General features: G+C 57.7%; 1 protein-coding gene across 1 annotated transcript in view; it reads left to right on the forward strand.

The window, feature by feature from the left end:
• Positions 1-14,554, forward strand: part of ALPK3 (alpha kinase 3) — an 88,672-nt gene extending 74,118 nt beyond the window's left edge. Inside the window, exons 6-13 of the mRNA XM_073363255.1 lie at positions 1,642-1,789; positions 3,719-3,846; positions 4,167-4,202; positions 4,701-4,975; positions 5,965-6,053; positions 6,494-6,711; positions 8,196-8,244; positions 8,907-14,554. Of these exons, the coding sequence (XP_073219356.1) occupies positions 1,642-1,789; positions 3,719-3,846; positions 4,167-4,202; positions 4,701-4,975; positions 5,965-6,053; positions 6,494-6,711; positions 8,196-8,244; positions 8,907-9,246 (1,283 nt within the window). The 3' untranslated portion in view covers positions 9,247-14,554. The remainder of the gene's footprint in view (positions 1-1,641; positions 1,790-3,718; positions 3,847-4,166; positions 4,203-4,700; positions 4,976-5,964; positions 6,054-6,493; positions 6,712-8,195; positions 8,245-8,906) is intronic.
• The last annotated feature ends 978 nt before the right edge of the window (positions 14,555-15,532 follow it).

Raw genomic sequence — 15,532 nt, forward strand, 5'->3', positions numbered from 1 at the left:
GATAACAACACTTTATTACTCCTGCCCCAATAACAAGGAGACTGGGGATCCAACACCAGCCACAAGTGATCATTTGGATAAGCAATCCCATCATGCTGAGCACCTAGGCAGGGTGGGTGTGTCCGTGCAAACAAGATCAGCTTCTGAAGTCTTTTTCCACAGCTCACCACTAGATGTCAGGGGAGAGCTCATCCAGACTCTGCTTACATCAGTGAAGGCCAAGTTATCTGAATGCTTGTCCTGGTCTCTGCTGTGCTGCACACACAGAGGAGGCATGGTTTAGGCCAGAGGTGGGCAAACTATGGCCCACGGGCCACATCAGGCCCGCGGGACCATCCTGCCTGGCCCCTGAGCTCCTGGGCTGGGAGGCTAGTCCCCAGCCCCTCCTCCGCAGCTACTCCGCCGTGCAGGCAGCGCTCTGAGTGGCGGGGCAGCGCGCTCATGCGGGGCAGCGCGGCAGCGTGTCCAGCTCCGGTGCGGCTCCGAGACATGCTGCTCTGAGCAGCATGGTAAGGGGGCCAGGGTCGGGGGGTTGGATAAGGGGCAGGGAGTCCTGGGAGGCAGTCAGGGAGCAGGGGGTGGTTGGATAGTGGGTGGGATCCCAGGGGGATGGTTAGGGGTGGGGGGTCCCGGGAGGGGGCGGTCAGGGACAGGAAATGGGGCTGTTGGATAGGGCAGAGGTTCTGGGGCGGGCAGTCAGGGGATGGGGGGGGTGAGATGGAGGTGGAGTCCCGGGGGCGGTTAGGGGCAGGGGTCCTGGAAGGGGGCAGTCAGGGGAAAAGGAGCAGGGCGGGGTTAGATGGGTGGGAGGTTCTGAGGGGGGCGGGAAGTGGGAGGGGGCGGATAGGGGGCAGGGGCCAGGCTGTTTGGGGAGGCACAGCCTTCCCTACCTGGCCCTCCAGACAGTTTCGCACCCCGATGTTGCCCTCAGGCCCAAAAGTTTGCCCACCCCTGGTTTAGGCTGCCTGAGTGTCCCCCGCCTGCATTAAAGATGCAAATCTGATTATGCAGTAGGTAAAGCTTGGAGACCATTGAACAGTCCTTGGTCCCACTGCAGCACTGGCCCATCTGTTTCCTGTCTCATATTTTACATATTTTCAAATGTTGTTTTCAAATTTCTGTTAAGGCCACCAAAACAAGAGCAGTTTGGTGCCATTGGCCACCCAGTGCTGAGATCTGCCACCTGACGAGCAAAGCAAGGTCAAGGTGGCTCAGAGGAGGATGGGAGGTACTCATTATGCTGGTGTTGCAGGTAGTGGTGGGGCAGGCTCATTGGTGGCGCTCCACCTTTGCGGTCAGTGCTGCTGGGGTCTCTGGGGGCACTGTGGGACGGAAGAGACTAGCCTTCAGATGAGCTGTAAAACTGAAGATGTCCCCTTCGGGGCCACTTGATATCCAAGGGCAAAAGCAGGTGTGTCCAGCACAAATTCCCACTCTAGTGAATGCCTTCTGCCTCCCTGAGTTCCCTCGGCACTTCAGGCTGGATCTGGTATTTTTCTTAATTTCCCATTGCTGCGAACAGCTGCTGTGCTGCATCGCTGGATGAATTCCTCCTTTTATGTAGTTGGTATCTCAGTTTGTGTAGCACTTTGAGAGCCTGCCTGGTGAAAGCTGTATTACGGGTATATGCTTTGTCCTTAGCCCCCCAGCTGATTCGTAAGATCAGAGCAGAACAATTTTCGGATGCATCAGGAAACCTGAAACTTTGGTGCCAGTTCTTCAATATTTTGAGTGACTCAAAGCTGACGTGGTACAAGGATGAGTTCCCTGTAGCAGAAGCCAGACGGAGGTAATCTGCCAGCTTTGCTGTATTTTACTCATTGTGCATGTCCTGTGGCTGATGTGTTAAATCTAGCCTTGCCCCTTGCACTTATCAAGCTCTGAGGGTGTATCCACACTGCAACCGGGCGGTGTGATTGCAGCCTGTGTGGACATACCCAAACTAGCTTTGATTTGGCAACAGCAAAGCTAGCTCCAGGAGCAATAGTGTGTAGTGCAAGCAGTGCAGGCTAGCGTCTGGAGTACAACCCCGCCCAGGACTTTGCGTGCATAGTTGATCAGCCACCGCCTGTGTTTCACTGCTATTGTTACTCAAGCTGGCTTTGATCTAGGCAGATTTAAGCTAGTTTGGGTCTGTCTGCATGTGTGACAATCACACCTCTCGCCTACACCGTAGACCCACCTTGGTCATTTTGGGGTGAAGGTGCTCTCTGCTAACAAGTCCAAACATGGATCCATTGGTATCAGAGTGAAGTACACCCGGCCATTAGCACAGAGGCCCCCTGGCTGTGGAGAGAGAGAGAGAAGCCAAGGTGGGATAGAAGGAATCACAGAATCTGTTCATTGTTAACCACAGCAGACGCTAATGCTCAGAGCCCAGCTCCTAGGGCAGAGAGCGAGCGAGAAGACCATGAACCTCACTGAGGGAACATCTGCCCAGCCTGTAACAATGGTATGTCCTTCTGCACTGTGCATGGAAGGGACTAGGTCAGACAGAAGCAGGGCCTGCACTGTCTCCAGAACCCACATTTCCAACATCCTATAATGGAGACACAGGGAGAGTTGGGAAACACTGATAAGGGCAGGGGAAAGCAGTCTGCCCCCTAAGCAATTGGACTCTGGGTTCACCTACAGCACATGGTTGCCATGAGGGGTACAAGTGATGTTCTGGCTTCACTGAGAGGGCCCAGGGCTTGGTGCCCCACCAGACCAGATGCTTCTCTGTAAGGAGCTGTGGCCCCTGTTCTTGGCTACACCCTTCCTGCACAAAAGTGAAATGCTTGCAAGCAGCATGGAAACTTTTTCAAGACATCCTACCAGAGGCTCAAATTAAATGTATACCCCAGATTAAAAAACATAGTAAGAGAACCAAAAAACTGCCACCGCAGCTAAACAACAAATTAAAAGAAGCAGTGAGAGGCAAAAAAAGTGGAAGTTAAGTCCTACTGAGGAAAATAGAAAGGAACATAAACTCTGGCAAGTCAAGTGAAAACTATAATTAGGCAGGCCAAAAAAAGAATTTGAGAAGCAACTAGCAAAAGACTTAAAAACTAACAGCAAAACAATTTTTAAGGACATCAGAAGCAGGAAGCCTGCCAAACAATCAGTGGGGCCACTGGACAATTGAGATGCTAAAGAAGCACTCAAGGAAGACAAGGCAATTGCAGAGAAGCTAATGAATTCTTTGCATCTGTCTTCACTGCGGAGAATGTGAGGGAGATTCCCATTTTTGATTCCTTCTTTTCAGGGAACAAATCTAAGAAACTGTCCTCCTGCGAGCCTGCCTTGCTGGAGTTCAAGGGGCTGCTGGGAGAAGGAGGTGATGTCTCTCTTCCTTTTAATTCTCCCCAAGTACAATCTACAGGAAACCGTAATAATCCCTTAGCTCCTGAGTGTCATGAAGCAGCAAGGTGGCTTCCTGAGACCCCCTGGGTTGTGTATCGCTGGATCACACGGGAACATTCCTTTCCCAACATGCTACGTACTTCACTCCTGATAGCATTCACCTGGCTTTCAGTTCACATGCACCCACTGCAGGGCTGAAGTCAGACTGCAAGCTCTGTGGGGCAGGGCCTGTCCTTTCATTGGATGGGTGGGTGCGTACAGCTCCTCACACAGTGGGGCTGTGGTCCGCAGCTGGGGCTCATAGGCCCTACCACAATACAGGTACTACGGGGCTGCCCAGCACTAATCTCCAGCTGGCTCCATTCTTCTTTAGCTCAGGTGATGAGGGGCAGGCAGCCCTGGCCATTGTGCAGGCATCCCGGAAGGACTGTGGCGTGTACCAGTGCACCATCGAGAATGAGTATGGCACCGACTCCACTGACTTCCTGCTCAGCGCAGAAGGTGAGGCGGGTTGGGTATGGGGGGGGGGCAGGTTGGGACTGGATAAGGGGAGGGGACAGAGGAATGAGTTGGATACCGGGCGACGGGGGCAGGAGAGTGAGGGCACAAGGGCGCAGCAGGGCCCAGCGGTCAGTGTAGTCACTGTGTCACACTGGTGCATTCGTGCGTGGGCGCTGCCAAGGCACTTTCAGGTCTGGGTGTCCCTGGGGCACTCAGAGAAGAGCCCAGGCTCTGGGAAGGGAGGGGGCTGGGATGAACGGCTGATAGACAGGCCTGTCCCCCTCAGGGCACTAATGGCCAGGGCTCTGTTTCTCCTCTAGTGCTGTCGGGATTTGTCTCCAGAGAAGAAATTGAAGGTAAAGTGAGAACAGCCAGAGGAGCAGTGAGTGCTGGCCAGGCCATTACCGCTGGACTGAGAGTAAACCCAGTGTCCCCTCGCGGGGTGGGGCTGGGTGCCTGGTGGGAGGGGTGACCGCACAGTGCAGTGTGGCCGGAGCCAGCCATTCCTCCCTAACGAGCTGGTGTCTATGTGCAAGGCCTTGCACCAGGCAGTTGGCCAATGCCAGCCAGATGTCAAGCTCACTGATCGCAGACCCGGAGCTTCTTCCCAAGGCCCTGCAGCGAGGGGCTCCTCCAGCACCATGCCACCAGTCTGCCAGAGAGGGCGCTAGCATGCGCCAGGAGCTGTTCCCCACCCTCCTCCTCCTGGGGCTGAGCGTGTTGCCCTCGCTATCTCTCTATGCACTAGGGGCCCAATCTGCTGCAGGCCCTGGCAGGGTGAGCCTAATGCCTGCTCAGCCCCCCTGGTCCCAGCAGCACCTGCCACCACTCACTCGCTGCTTTCCTTCTGCCAGTCGGCGAGGAGATCGAAATGACCCCCATGGTGTTCGCCAAAGGCCTGGCTGACTCAGGCTACTGGGGGGACAAGTTCTTTGGGCGTGTCGTGAGCGAGGACATGGAGGTGGGCGCCGGCTTCCTGCGCAAAGCATGTCGCGCAAGGACAATTTATGGCCTGGAGCCCGTCTTCGAGTCCGGACGGACCTGCATCATCAAAGTGCACAACCTCATCGTCTTCGGGACCAAGAATGAGAACACGCTCATCGAGAAGAACTACGACATCACCATCCAGGTGGGCCCAGGCCCCGCACGCTCCCTGGCAGGCACACCCAGGTCATGCCCCTCCCCCCGCACTCCCCGGGCATGCCCAGGCTACATCCCCTCCCCCGACACTCCCTGGCAGGCACGCCCAGGTCACGCCCCCTCCCCCCGTGCTGCCCAGCAGGCGTGCCCAGGTCACACCCCTCCCCCCGTGCTGCCCAGCAGGCATGCCCAGGTCACAATCCCTCCCCTCACACTCCCCAACAGGCACACCCAGGCATGCCCCCTTGTTCCTGTAGTATGAGGACAGCCTGAAAACTCTGACTTGGCTCAGTGCTTTGATTGTTGTTACGTGCATTGCACACACCCCCATACCCTTCATATCCCTCTCCCCACCTGGCACACTGCTCCTGCCCAGCATGCTTCCCCCACCCCTGCCCAGCTGGCCTGCTCCTCACTTGCTACGCAGCTCACTGCCACTCCTTAGCGCCTCCCTGCACCTGCCAGCCTGTCCAACCCTGGCCCCACTCCTCTTCTCTCCTCCCACTTTCCCTCTCCTGTCTTTCCTCATGCACACCCTAGTGCCTGAAACAGCCTTCCTCAGCCTGGGCACAGGCTCCTGGCCTGCTGGCCCCTCTGACCAGTTACCCCCTGACCTCTGTTCTCCTGCCACTGCCTGCTCCTCCTGAGCTGTCCCTTGTGCTGCCTGCCCAGCCCTGGCCTGTGTCCTGCCTACGTCCTCCCTGCTCCTGAGCTAGCTGCTGTCACACAAGCCCTGAGGGGCAGGGGCCAGCACCCGCAGCCTACTCCACGGCTGTCCAGTACTCACACCTGTCATGTCTGCTGTTCCCCACACTGTGTGGTGCAGAGGCTCTGGTGCGCTGAGCTGCCCTTTGTCCTGTGATTGCCAGCGAGGACGTGCCCCGGTGCCCGTCTATGAGCTCTCCAGGAGGAGTAGGACGCTGTCTGAACCTGGCTCACCGGCACGGCAAGGGATAATGACTTTGCTTGAATCCCCAGGAGTGCAAAATCCAGAACTCGAGCCGGGAGTACTGCAAGATCTTTGCTGCTGAAGCACGGGCCATCCCAGACTTCGGGGTGGTGCCGGAGTAAGTTGGGCCTCTGCCCTCCATCCTGAGCATGCAGGGGCCACAGGGCAGCATAGCCTCCTCCTTCCACCCTGAGCCTCACTTGCGGGGGGGATCCATGGTGGGCAGCACTGGCATGGCCTTGTCTGCCCCATCACTGCAGGGATCCAGCGGCCTGTTTTCATTAACAGGTGCGCTCAGAAGCCAAATTGGGAGCGTTGTGTGGGAAGGGCCTGGGGCCTGGGCTCACGTGAGCAGGTCCAGTCGCTAGCATGGCTGAGGTGTGGGCAGCTTGCCGACAGGCTGGAGCCCGGCCCAGGGAGCAGCCAGGGGACTGTGCTCAGGGCAGTGGGCTCTGGGTTGGGGTCCGCCATGCGCTCTGCATGCTAGATGCACAGCTAGCCCATCAGCTTATGTCCTGGCTCACTCTGTGCTGACCCAGGCCGTTTGCCATTGTCCAGGATCATCCCTCTGTATCTCATTTACCGACCTGCCAACACTGTCCCTTATGCCACCATCGAAGAGGACCTTGTGGGGCCCTTTGAGCGGTACTGCGTGAAGGAGCGGGATGGCAGCCTAGCTGTGCAGAGCAGCTCGGAGATGGCGCAGAAGTGCTGTGCCTTCCAGCACTGGCTCTACCAGTGGACAAATGGAAACATCCTTGTGACCGACATGGAAGGTATGGGCCGAGGCAGCCGTCTAGTTTCCGGCGAGGGAGGAGTCCCTGGCTCCTCTGGCCCAGCGCCACAGGGCCCAAGGCAGCGGTACCCCCTACAACACACCACCCAGCACTGTGTCTGGGCAGCCCTGCCCCCAAGAGAGAGCAAGGGAGTGGTGGCTGCTGGAAAAAGGAGATGGGCAAATCTCCTTCAGCCAAGGACTCCAGCCACGCCCCCACACCCCGCCATCCTGACAGGCATGGTGGCAGACAGGGCCTTTCCCTAGTACTCTCTCCCCCAAGCGCACTAGGAGGTACTAGAGTGGCAGCCTGCATTGGCATCTGGAGGTGGGAACCTGGGAGATCTGGCCTCTGTTCCTGTCTCTGCCAGCCACTGGCTGGAGGGCCTTGGCCTCAGGCTTTCAGAAAGAGCCTCTCCTCTATGGTCCCCAACTCCAGGCCCCTGGGGTCTGATTTGCAGAGGTGCAGAGAATGCCCAGTGACAGCTGGAGCCAGCAGCTGAAAGCGTGCTGACAGGGCACTCAAACCCAGTGCACACTCAAAGCCCAGGTCTGTGACCTCTCTGAGCCGGGGCTTCCCCAGGTGTGAAACGGGGACTGTTCCATCTCTGCTCCACTGGATGATGCAGTGACACGGGCGGGGGCTGCTGCAGTCTCTGTATGGAGGGGCTCTGCGGGCTGGTCACTGCTCATTGCTCCTTAGGTGGTAGGACTGTCCCCTCCCCAGGCTCTCTGTGACTCCACTAAGGGCCCTGCCAGCCCGCGCTCTCCCAGCCCCTCCTTCATGCTCCCAGCCTTCCCGTGGGCCTTGGCCTCGGCCCCAGGGATGGCAGCAGCTGCGCCCTGTGGGCAGGAGTGAAGGAGGGAATTTGGAGAGGGACAGAGCTAAAGGCGCATTCAGTTGAAAAGAGGGCAACTTGGGGCCTAAACGTGATTTGTCAGGACCCCGCAGGGGTGACTGGAACCCCATGCCGGTGCCCCTCGCACCCACCCTGCCTGCGCAAGGGTGACCGGGACCCCACACCGGTACCCCTTGTGCCCACCCCACCTGTGAAGGGGGGACTGGAGCCCTGTGCTGGTGCCCCTTGCCCCACCCAGCCTATGCAGTGTGACTGGGATCCCACACCAGTGCCCCTAGCCCCACCACGCCTGTGCAGGGGTGACTGGGACTCGTGCTGGTGACCCTCGTGCCCACCCTGCATGTGCAGAGGTGACAGGGACCCACCCTGGTGCCCCTCGTGCCCGCACCACTTGTGCAGGCGTGACTGGGACACACACCCCCCCGTGCCTCTTGTGCCCACCCCATCCCTGTGGTGGGCTCAGTGACTTGGACCCCAGCCAGAGAGCTGAGGCTCACCACATGCAGGAGACTATTTGGGCCCAATCCTGCTCTCCTGGCAGAATTAGTGGCCAGGCTCCTGCTGACAGCTGTGGGAGCTGCATCAGGCTCGGCCTGAGGCTGGTGACTGTTCCCTTCCCTTGCAGGCGTTGGGTGGAAGATCACAAACGTGAGGATAGCTACAAAGCTGAAAGGGTAAGTGACTGCAGGGCCAAGGCAGAGAGCTGGCAGACCCCCTGCTTCTCAGAGGGGCTGTGGGGGCACTGCCCTACCTGGGCTGTGTCTGTCACGCAATGGGGCTGCCCCAGCCTCTCTGCAGGGCTTGTGGTCATAGTGCACTGGGGTGACCTTGCCCCCCTACCCTCCCTTCCCTGTCACTCAGCCAGCCATAGCTCTGTCCTCCTCCTGCACGGTACAGCCCCAGGCCCATCTCCTCTGCTGCTCTCCTCTTCCTGTTCCAGTTCCTTAGTGTGTGATGGCGGGTGGGAGGGGAAGTGACTGGGGACTGTGTGGGGAGGTGGGGTATGTGATGGCAGGTGCGGGCTGCAAGAGGGGAGGCTGGGTCTGGGGGACACACAATGGCGGGTCCAGGAGCTGCTTTGCCCCCTGCTGCAGTGCCACAGCCCATGCAGTGAGCCCCGTGCAGCGGTGCCCCAGAGGGGATGGGAGCCTGGTGGGGAGTCAGCGCCCCCACCCACGGCAAGGGGTATGTGCCCAGAGGGCAGCAGCCCTTATGACCTGCAAGCAGCCCCGGTGTCTTGTCTCCTCGCTGTGCCAGGGGGTGTGTGGGGAGCAGGGCGCCCGGGCCCAGAGCCCCCTTGGCAGGGCACTGGCCCTGAGTATGGCTCTGTTGGCAGGTACCAGGGGCTGAAGGAGAGCTGCTTCCCGGCCCTGCTGGACCAGTTTGCTGCTGTCCACCAGTGTAACCGCTATTGTGAGATCCTGGGCCTGAAGAGTCTGGAGAGCCTGCAGCAGCCAGCCAAGCCCAAGGGCTCCAAGAGCCCCTCCCTGGGCAGGAAGGCCCCCTCAGCCCAGTCCAGCCCCCAGTTACAGAAGAAAGGCCTGGCAAGCCCCCAGGGCACCCGGAAGGGCACTGTGAGCCCCAAAGCCTCCCGGAAATCCACTGAAGCTGGGGAGGCCCAGCTGGCCCTGAAGCACAAAGCGCTGGATAGTGACAGGTCCAGCCAGCTGCAGTAGCCAGAGTCTCGGCGCAGCCACAAAGGCAGCATGCCACCGCGCACACCTGGAAAGGGGACCCAGCCGCTGCTCCTTCCTGTGGCTCCCAGTGCGCCCCCCGCACTGCGCTCTGTGTGGTGTGTGAGTGAAGCAGTGACTAGGCTGGCACCAGTGCGGGGTGCCCTGGGTAGCCTAGTGGTCTGGAGCTGGCTCGGTGCACGGCGGGGCCTGCACAGCCACAGCAGGGTGCATGGCAGCTCATCTCTGTTACCTCTTTAAAGCAACAGCTCATCCAGGCCTGCCCAGCCTGCCAAGAAGCCCCAGCTGCCAGGGCCATGCAGCTGCCACAGTGCCCAGTGCAGAGGGTATTGGGGCAATGCGCCAGCCTGACCACCAGGGGGCACTGGCTGTTGCCTGATGGTGACTTTGGGGCTCGTTTTCCGAGTCCCTCCTTTAGACTGTGCTGGCTTTTCCCTGGCTCTGCTCCGACGCCTGGCCCTGGTGTTCTCTGTTGGCGGTAACTCGAACCAGCGACCCCTGGAGGAGAGCGAGCAGGCTGGTGCTCCCCTGCCAGCCTGCAGCTGTCTACAGTGCACTGACCCCGCTCGGGCATGTGCGCCACAAAGGCGTGGTAGCTCTTTGGTCCCCCCTGGCTCTCAGCACCTCCTGGTGTTTTCCCTACACGTGCCCAAAATCCCTGACCCCAGCTCCCTGACGGGCCATACACAGGCCCTACTAACCTCAGCTGTAGCTTCCCTGAGCCCGGCCAGTTGAGTACTTCTCTCTCCGGTCCCACCCCATCCCCAGTACCTACTCACTAATCTGTAAGGGGAGCATGACTAGACAGCCTGCTTGGTCCCTCTTTGCCCTGTGGGGATGTCCCTGTGTTTTCTGTGGTTCCCAGGGCCCGGAAAGTCTGGCAGCATCCAGCCCTCACTACAGAACCATGTGGCAGATTTTTTGCTTTCTCTGGTGCAAAGCGATGCAAAGCCAATCTTCCACGTGTGCGTCACATATTACTAATGCAGCATTGTCTGCCCGAGTATGTGGGGGGGGGGTGTTGCCTGGGGCCTCTCAGCTGGGAGTGTTAACTTTGGAATCTACTGGGCGCAATTAAAATGTCACCATTTAGTTCCCTGCTGCTTATGGTAGTGGAAGTGCTTGGGGTATCTGTGTTGTAATGTGCCAATCACCATGGTAGGTGGGTGCCAGTCTTGCCAGCCCAGAGGGGCAGATGGGGGGGAACACTGAGTTCAAACCTCCTGCTTCTCTGAAAAAATATTCCAAATCTTCTCCAAGGGGAGAGGGAAAATCCTATCCCTGCCAGCAGAGCCAGTACACTCTGCGGCACCCTCGCTGGCAAACCTAAAGCAGCTTCTCCTGCACCCCATCCACATGCAGCCCTGGGCACTTGGATCACTGCAGAATTGGGCTGGGAAGAAATAACCTAGCCTTGCCCTGACCAAGTCAAGCCGCACCCTGTTGTCCTCAGGCCAGTCACACCCTCTCTTTGTGAGCTGCCAAAGTCACGGGCTGGGCCGCAGCCTTGGGTGCGTTTTGGCATGGAGTCGGTGGGATGCATTGGAGCCAGCCCCTCTCTGGGGAGTGTAGGGATCAGGGCTCTGCTCAATCAGGGCAGTAGGACATCCCAGCGAGGCAGCCCTGAGTGGGGTTAAGATTTAATAGTGGCCTTGCCCTGGTGATGCTGCCATAGCACAAACCAGATTTAAAGCTGCCCTAAGGCAGAGCTGAGGATTCCCCATTGTATGCAAGTCCTGTCCTGTGCTCCCCACCTTTCCCATAGGGATGGGGCCACTGATCCCGGCCACCAGAGAGACTTAATGGGAGCTGGTTCAAGTTAGTGCAGCCTCAAGGCTGTTCTACCTCATGCAGGGGGTGCCAGTTCAGCCCCCAGGCTCAGCGGTGGAAAGATGGCACATTCTCTATCTCCCCTGTATGCCAAGAGCTGCTGTGGTGCACCTGGGCATCTAGCCCAGTAATTTAGCATTCATCTGGTCTTCTCGCTCACCCCTTTGGATCCAGGGAAGGTCTGAACCCACCTTCCCAGCTGTTCTCTATCGACTCTGCCCTGCCTCTACACACCCTCTCGCTCCTGGGATCAACAGGTGAGCCCTTCCTTTGCCTCCCAGAGGCAGCCCCAGCCCTGCCTGCCTCTCACCCCCCAGGCCTGTCAGCCCTGCCCCCACAGGCCTCCATTCTTCTGGTTTGTCTCTAGGTCTCGTGGCTTCAGCGCTGGCGATGTAGCTGCACCGGGGGCAGGGAGCGAGATGTGCCTGTGGCTTTATGCTGCCAGACTTTGGCTCAGGCACAAGTTCCCTTGGCTACTGCCTCCCAGTGCGGCTGGCAGCGAGGCTGCGGCCTTGTTTAAAGGGGCAGACACGGGCCATGTGCTCTCTTCTTGCTTCTTCATGGCAGACAATGGGGGCCTGAAAATGCCCTGTCTGCTTGTTCCATTAGAATGCAGGTCCTGTCTGGGCTGGGGAAGCGGTGAAGTGAGGGCATCACAACAGCCAAGCAGCAGGGGCTTGTTTGCTTTAGCGATTTGACCGCAAGTTGGTTGGTGGCTTATTGCCTGGGGGTGTCACTGCCACAGTGTTTGTGGCTCAGCCCAGGGCTCGTCTAGACGAGCAGGTCACTGGAAGTGAAACTTCAGTGAAGACAAGCCTGCTCCGTAAGCGTGAGCTTCTGTTCAGTGCCCTTTGGTTGGTGTGTTGGTAATGGCTGTTCGGCTCCAGTACTAACAACCCTGCAGCTGGGAAGGCCTTCCCTGCAGTGACAGGGTTACGCGCAGCCAGCCCGAGCCTTCCCAACAGTCCTGGCAGGGCAAAGTCCCACAGCACAGACACAGCCTCTGGCTGTTCCTACAGGGAAGGCGCAAGCAGAGCCAACCTTGGAAACAAAACAGTCCCCACCAAGCTGCCGAAAGCCCGTCTTTGCAAATCCCCATAGGCCTCATCTTCACCAGGAAAGGAGGTGTGATCTTACTGCAAGCTAACAGGAGGGGAAGCCCTAGTATAGACATGGCTGGGGGTAGTTTTCATGAGTTATCTCCACCTGCTGTCTCGTGTGAAAGCTACACCTTGCCTTCGCTGCTCTAGGGTTGAGCCTGGTATTTGCCAACACATCAGAGCCCTCCTGCTGGGGTACCGCCGGCAGCTGCCATAATGCCCCAGTGCAGAGAGCCACTTGTAACAGGTGCAGCTGGATTTCCTTCTCCCTCTTGATCCCTGCTCGTGGGAGGACAGGGAGGGTGCACATTCGGGTGGTGTTTTACGAGAACGAATACACAGCAGCTCTCTTGCTGTGAATGCCTAGCAGTGCCAAGGCACAGGGAGCAATTTTTACTGCTGTGGAGCTGGGGAGGTCAGTACTATACCCCCCGCAGGTGCCCTTGCCTAGCTGCACTGCGGTAAAAGCTACCCCTGCCTTGTTTCCATTAGGATCCCACAGGAGCAGGCTCGGGCCTGTTAACTCACTCACCTCTTCTAGCAGTGACCGCAATTAACTGGCTAGTGCAGTTAATGGTCAGCCTGGGCCAGCTCAGAGGGAGGGGAGCTGTTGAGCCCTTGTCCCATTGGGCTCAGAGCACAGAATAGCTGCGACCATGGGGTGTTGGACCAGGATGCCACAGAACTTCAGTACCAATGGAGGTGACTGGAGCTGGCAGCAGCAGTGCTGCGGTGTTACAAAGCCGGGTGCCCAGCCAAGGCTGCAGGCCCGGCTGTCTGTGCTAGGGAGCTGCCTGGCTGGTGCTTTGTGCTCTGTGGCTGCGGCTGCACTTCACCTTTCTGCCGGGGTTGTTTCCTGCTCTCAGTCAGCCTGTTGTAAGATAACCATGGACATACTCGTCTGTGTATTGGCAACCAGGTGTGCGCGAGTAATAAAGCGCAATGGACTGGCCTGCTCTCCAGTGCGTCTCTCCCGGCTGGAGGGGCCAGGATACCCCTCCTTCCTGCTCTCCAGCTAGCTGGGGGGTGATATGGTGCCTAGCAATGTGTTACCCAAAGCCCAGCATAGCAGGTGTTTGTCTGTGGGGTGGAGGAGGTGGACTGTGTGTGGTGCTGGGGACAAAGGATAAGGGTTTTCATTTTTCTAGAGTCTTTTTGCACCTACCCCCTCCCAGGTGTAGGGTAGGCAACACCACCCGGATCCTGAGACCAGTGCCTCAGTTGGCACCCTCCCTGGCACAGCTACAGCCCCCATCCCAAGGCAGGTACAATCTCTGAGGAGTGCAGTGATTAGACCCAACGGCTCCCAGTCATCCTGGCTGGAACTCCATCGCCTGCTGATGAGGTACACCAGAGCCTGGCCAGCGATGTGGTCCAAAGGAAGGTCTGAAACCCCTGCTCCCATGGCTGCAGTGATGTTGCTTCCTGAGCCATCAAGCAGGGGCTGGCTTTTGCCCTGATGTCTGAAAGGTTTGAGCCCTTTGAAATTTTTCTCCCCTCTCATGGAGCTGCATCCCTTCTCATTATTCAAATCATACATTCCAAAGCCAGCAGGGACCATGTTCACCATCCTGCTGACTGAGTGGAAGGCAGGCCGGAGAACGTCCCTGAATTAATTCCTTTCTGAAATCCAATTCGCATTCTGTGTTCAAGCCTCCTGAGCTCTGGCCCCCAGCACTTGGGGCAGGGAGTTCCACAGGTTCCATTTATAAACTATAGTGCGTTTAAAAACAGTCCCCTTTTTCCAGTTGGAAAGTTGCTGCTTTTTAATTTCATTGGGCTTCCCTTTGGGCTGTTCATCTGGGAGTGCAAACAAGAGCCCCGGGAGTGCAAGAGCCCCAAACTAATCTTACATATCTCTCCATGTCCCCTCCTTTCTAAATGCTATATGGCTAATCTGTTCAGTCTCTGCTTGGGAAAACCTTCCCCCAGCTGCATTCCACCTCATCTTTGCACCTGCTCTCTGGCACCAGGATTTCTGAGCTGGGGTAACCAGACCTGAACATGGCAAGAGTGTACCAGCGGTTTAGAGAAGGCACAATGGTGTTTTCACCGCTGTTCTCAATCCCAGTCTTTGTGCACCTAAACATGTTGCTGGTGCCTGTAACTGGTCCTGCTGCACATTGGGCAGAGGCTTTCATTGAGCTGCCCACAGGGATGCCCAGCTCCCTTTCTTGGGGCCACACAGGTAATTTAGACCCCTGAGATGCGTATTAGTAGTATTCCCTCTAAGGTGTATTACACTGTATTATTCACCAGTGAAGTTCACCTTGCTGGATCAGGTCCCTCAGAAGTGCCTTGCAGTCCTCTCTGGACTTGACTAGCGTAAATACCGTTGTGCCTGCTGAACGCTCACTAATAAACATTGAGCCACATGAGCCCTAAGACGCAACCTTGAGTTTCCTGTTCTCCTTTTGCCATGCTGGAACTTGACCTTGCTGAGCCCTGAGAGCCTTCACCTCTTGCCCTAGGCTGATGTGGGCCTTATTTGCTCTGATTACAGCCATGGGGCTACCCCAGTGTAGCTGCCACCCCCTAGTGCAAAGCTGTTGTATGCTGCCATTTGCACCTCTGCAGCTGATCCTCATTTCAAGTGGGGGTAACCTGCATGGGTGTCCGTGCAGTGCAGTCGCAGCTGGGCCTGGCTGCATGGGGCAGCTAGGTGTGGGCCTGGTTGCAGCTCCCTGAGCCCCTGCTGTAGACCCACTGGTGCATAAGGGGCTTTTGGAAGTTCCATTGATCTGCCTGAATGGGGATGGTGCAGGCAGGGGGCTGGGACAGACCCTGCCCTGAGGGGCCACAGGTCAGAAGCCAGAAACCTTTCTGAATAACTCTCAGGGCTGCCCCTGGGACCTCCCAGGCTCCCTATGGAGGCGTTCAGCTGTTACCTTTTCGTTGCCACTCCTTCGGCCTCACAGCCTGGATTAGTCTGCAGCAGCCTTGTTGGCTTGGTCAGGCATGGACTCCCCCTACTGCTGTTGTGCCCCACCTGCGCTGGGAGGATTATCGGGTGCATGAGGCAGATTGGGGCTTGTCGTCTAAGTGTTACTGTGAGGGCACAGGGCCTAGGCGCTCCCTAGGGAGATATGGTCAGACACTTGGATTGGGAGGCAATATAGGGCCCAATCTCACAATGCAGCTGGGTCTGGGGGCCAGGGAGGAAGGACCTTTTATTACAAATTAGCCTGGGTAAGTCTGATTTTGGCACTGGTGACCAAGGAGGAAGGTGCCTAACAGGCTAATGCTCGACATGCAAAAACCTAGAGTTCCAGGCCAGATGGGAGCATTACATCATCTAATCTGGCCACCTGGATACCACAGGCCAGAGCCCTTCCCCC

This window comes from Lepidochelys kempii, chromosome 10, assembly GCF_965140265.1.
Source record: "Lepidochelys kempii isolate rLepKem1 chromosome 10, rLepKem1.hap2, whole genome shotgun sequence".
NCBI lineage: Eukaryota > Metazoa > Chordata > Testudines > Cheloniidae > Lepidochelys > Lepidochelys kempii.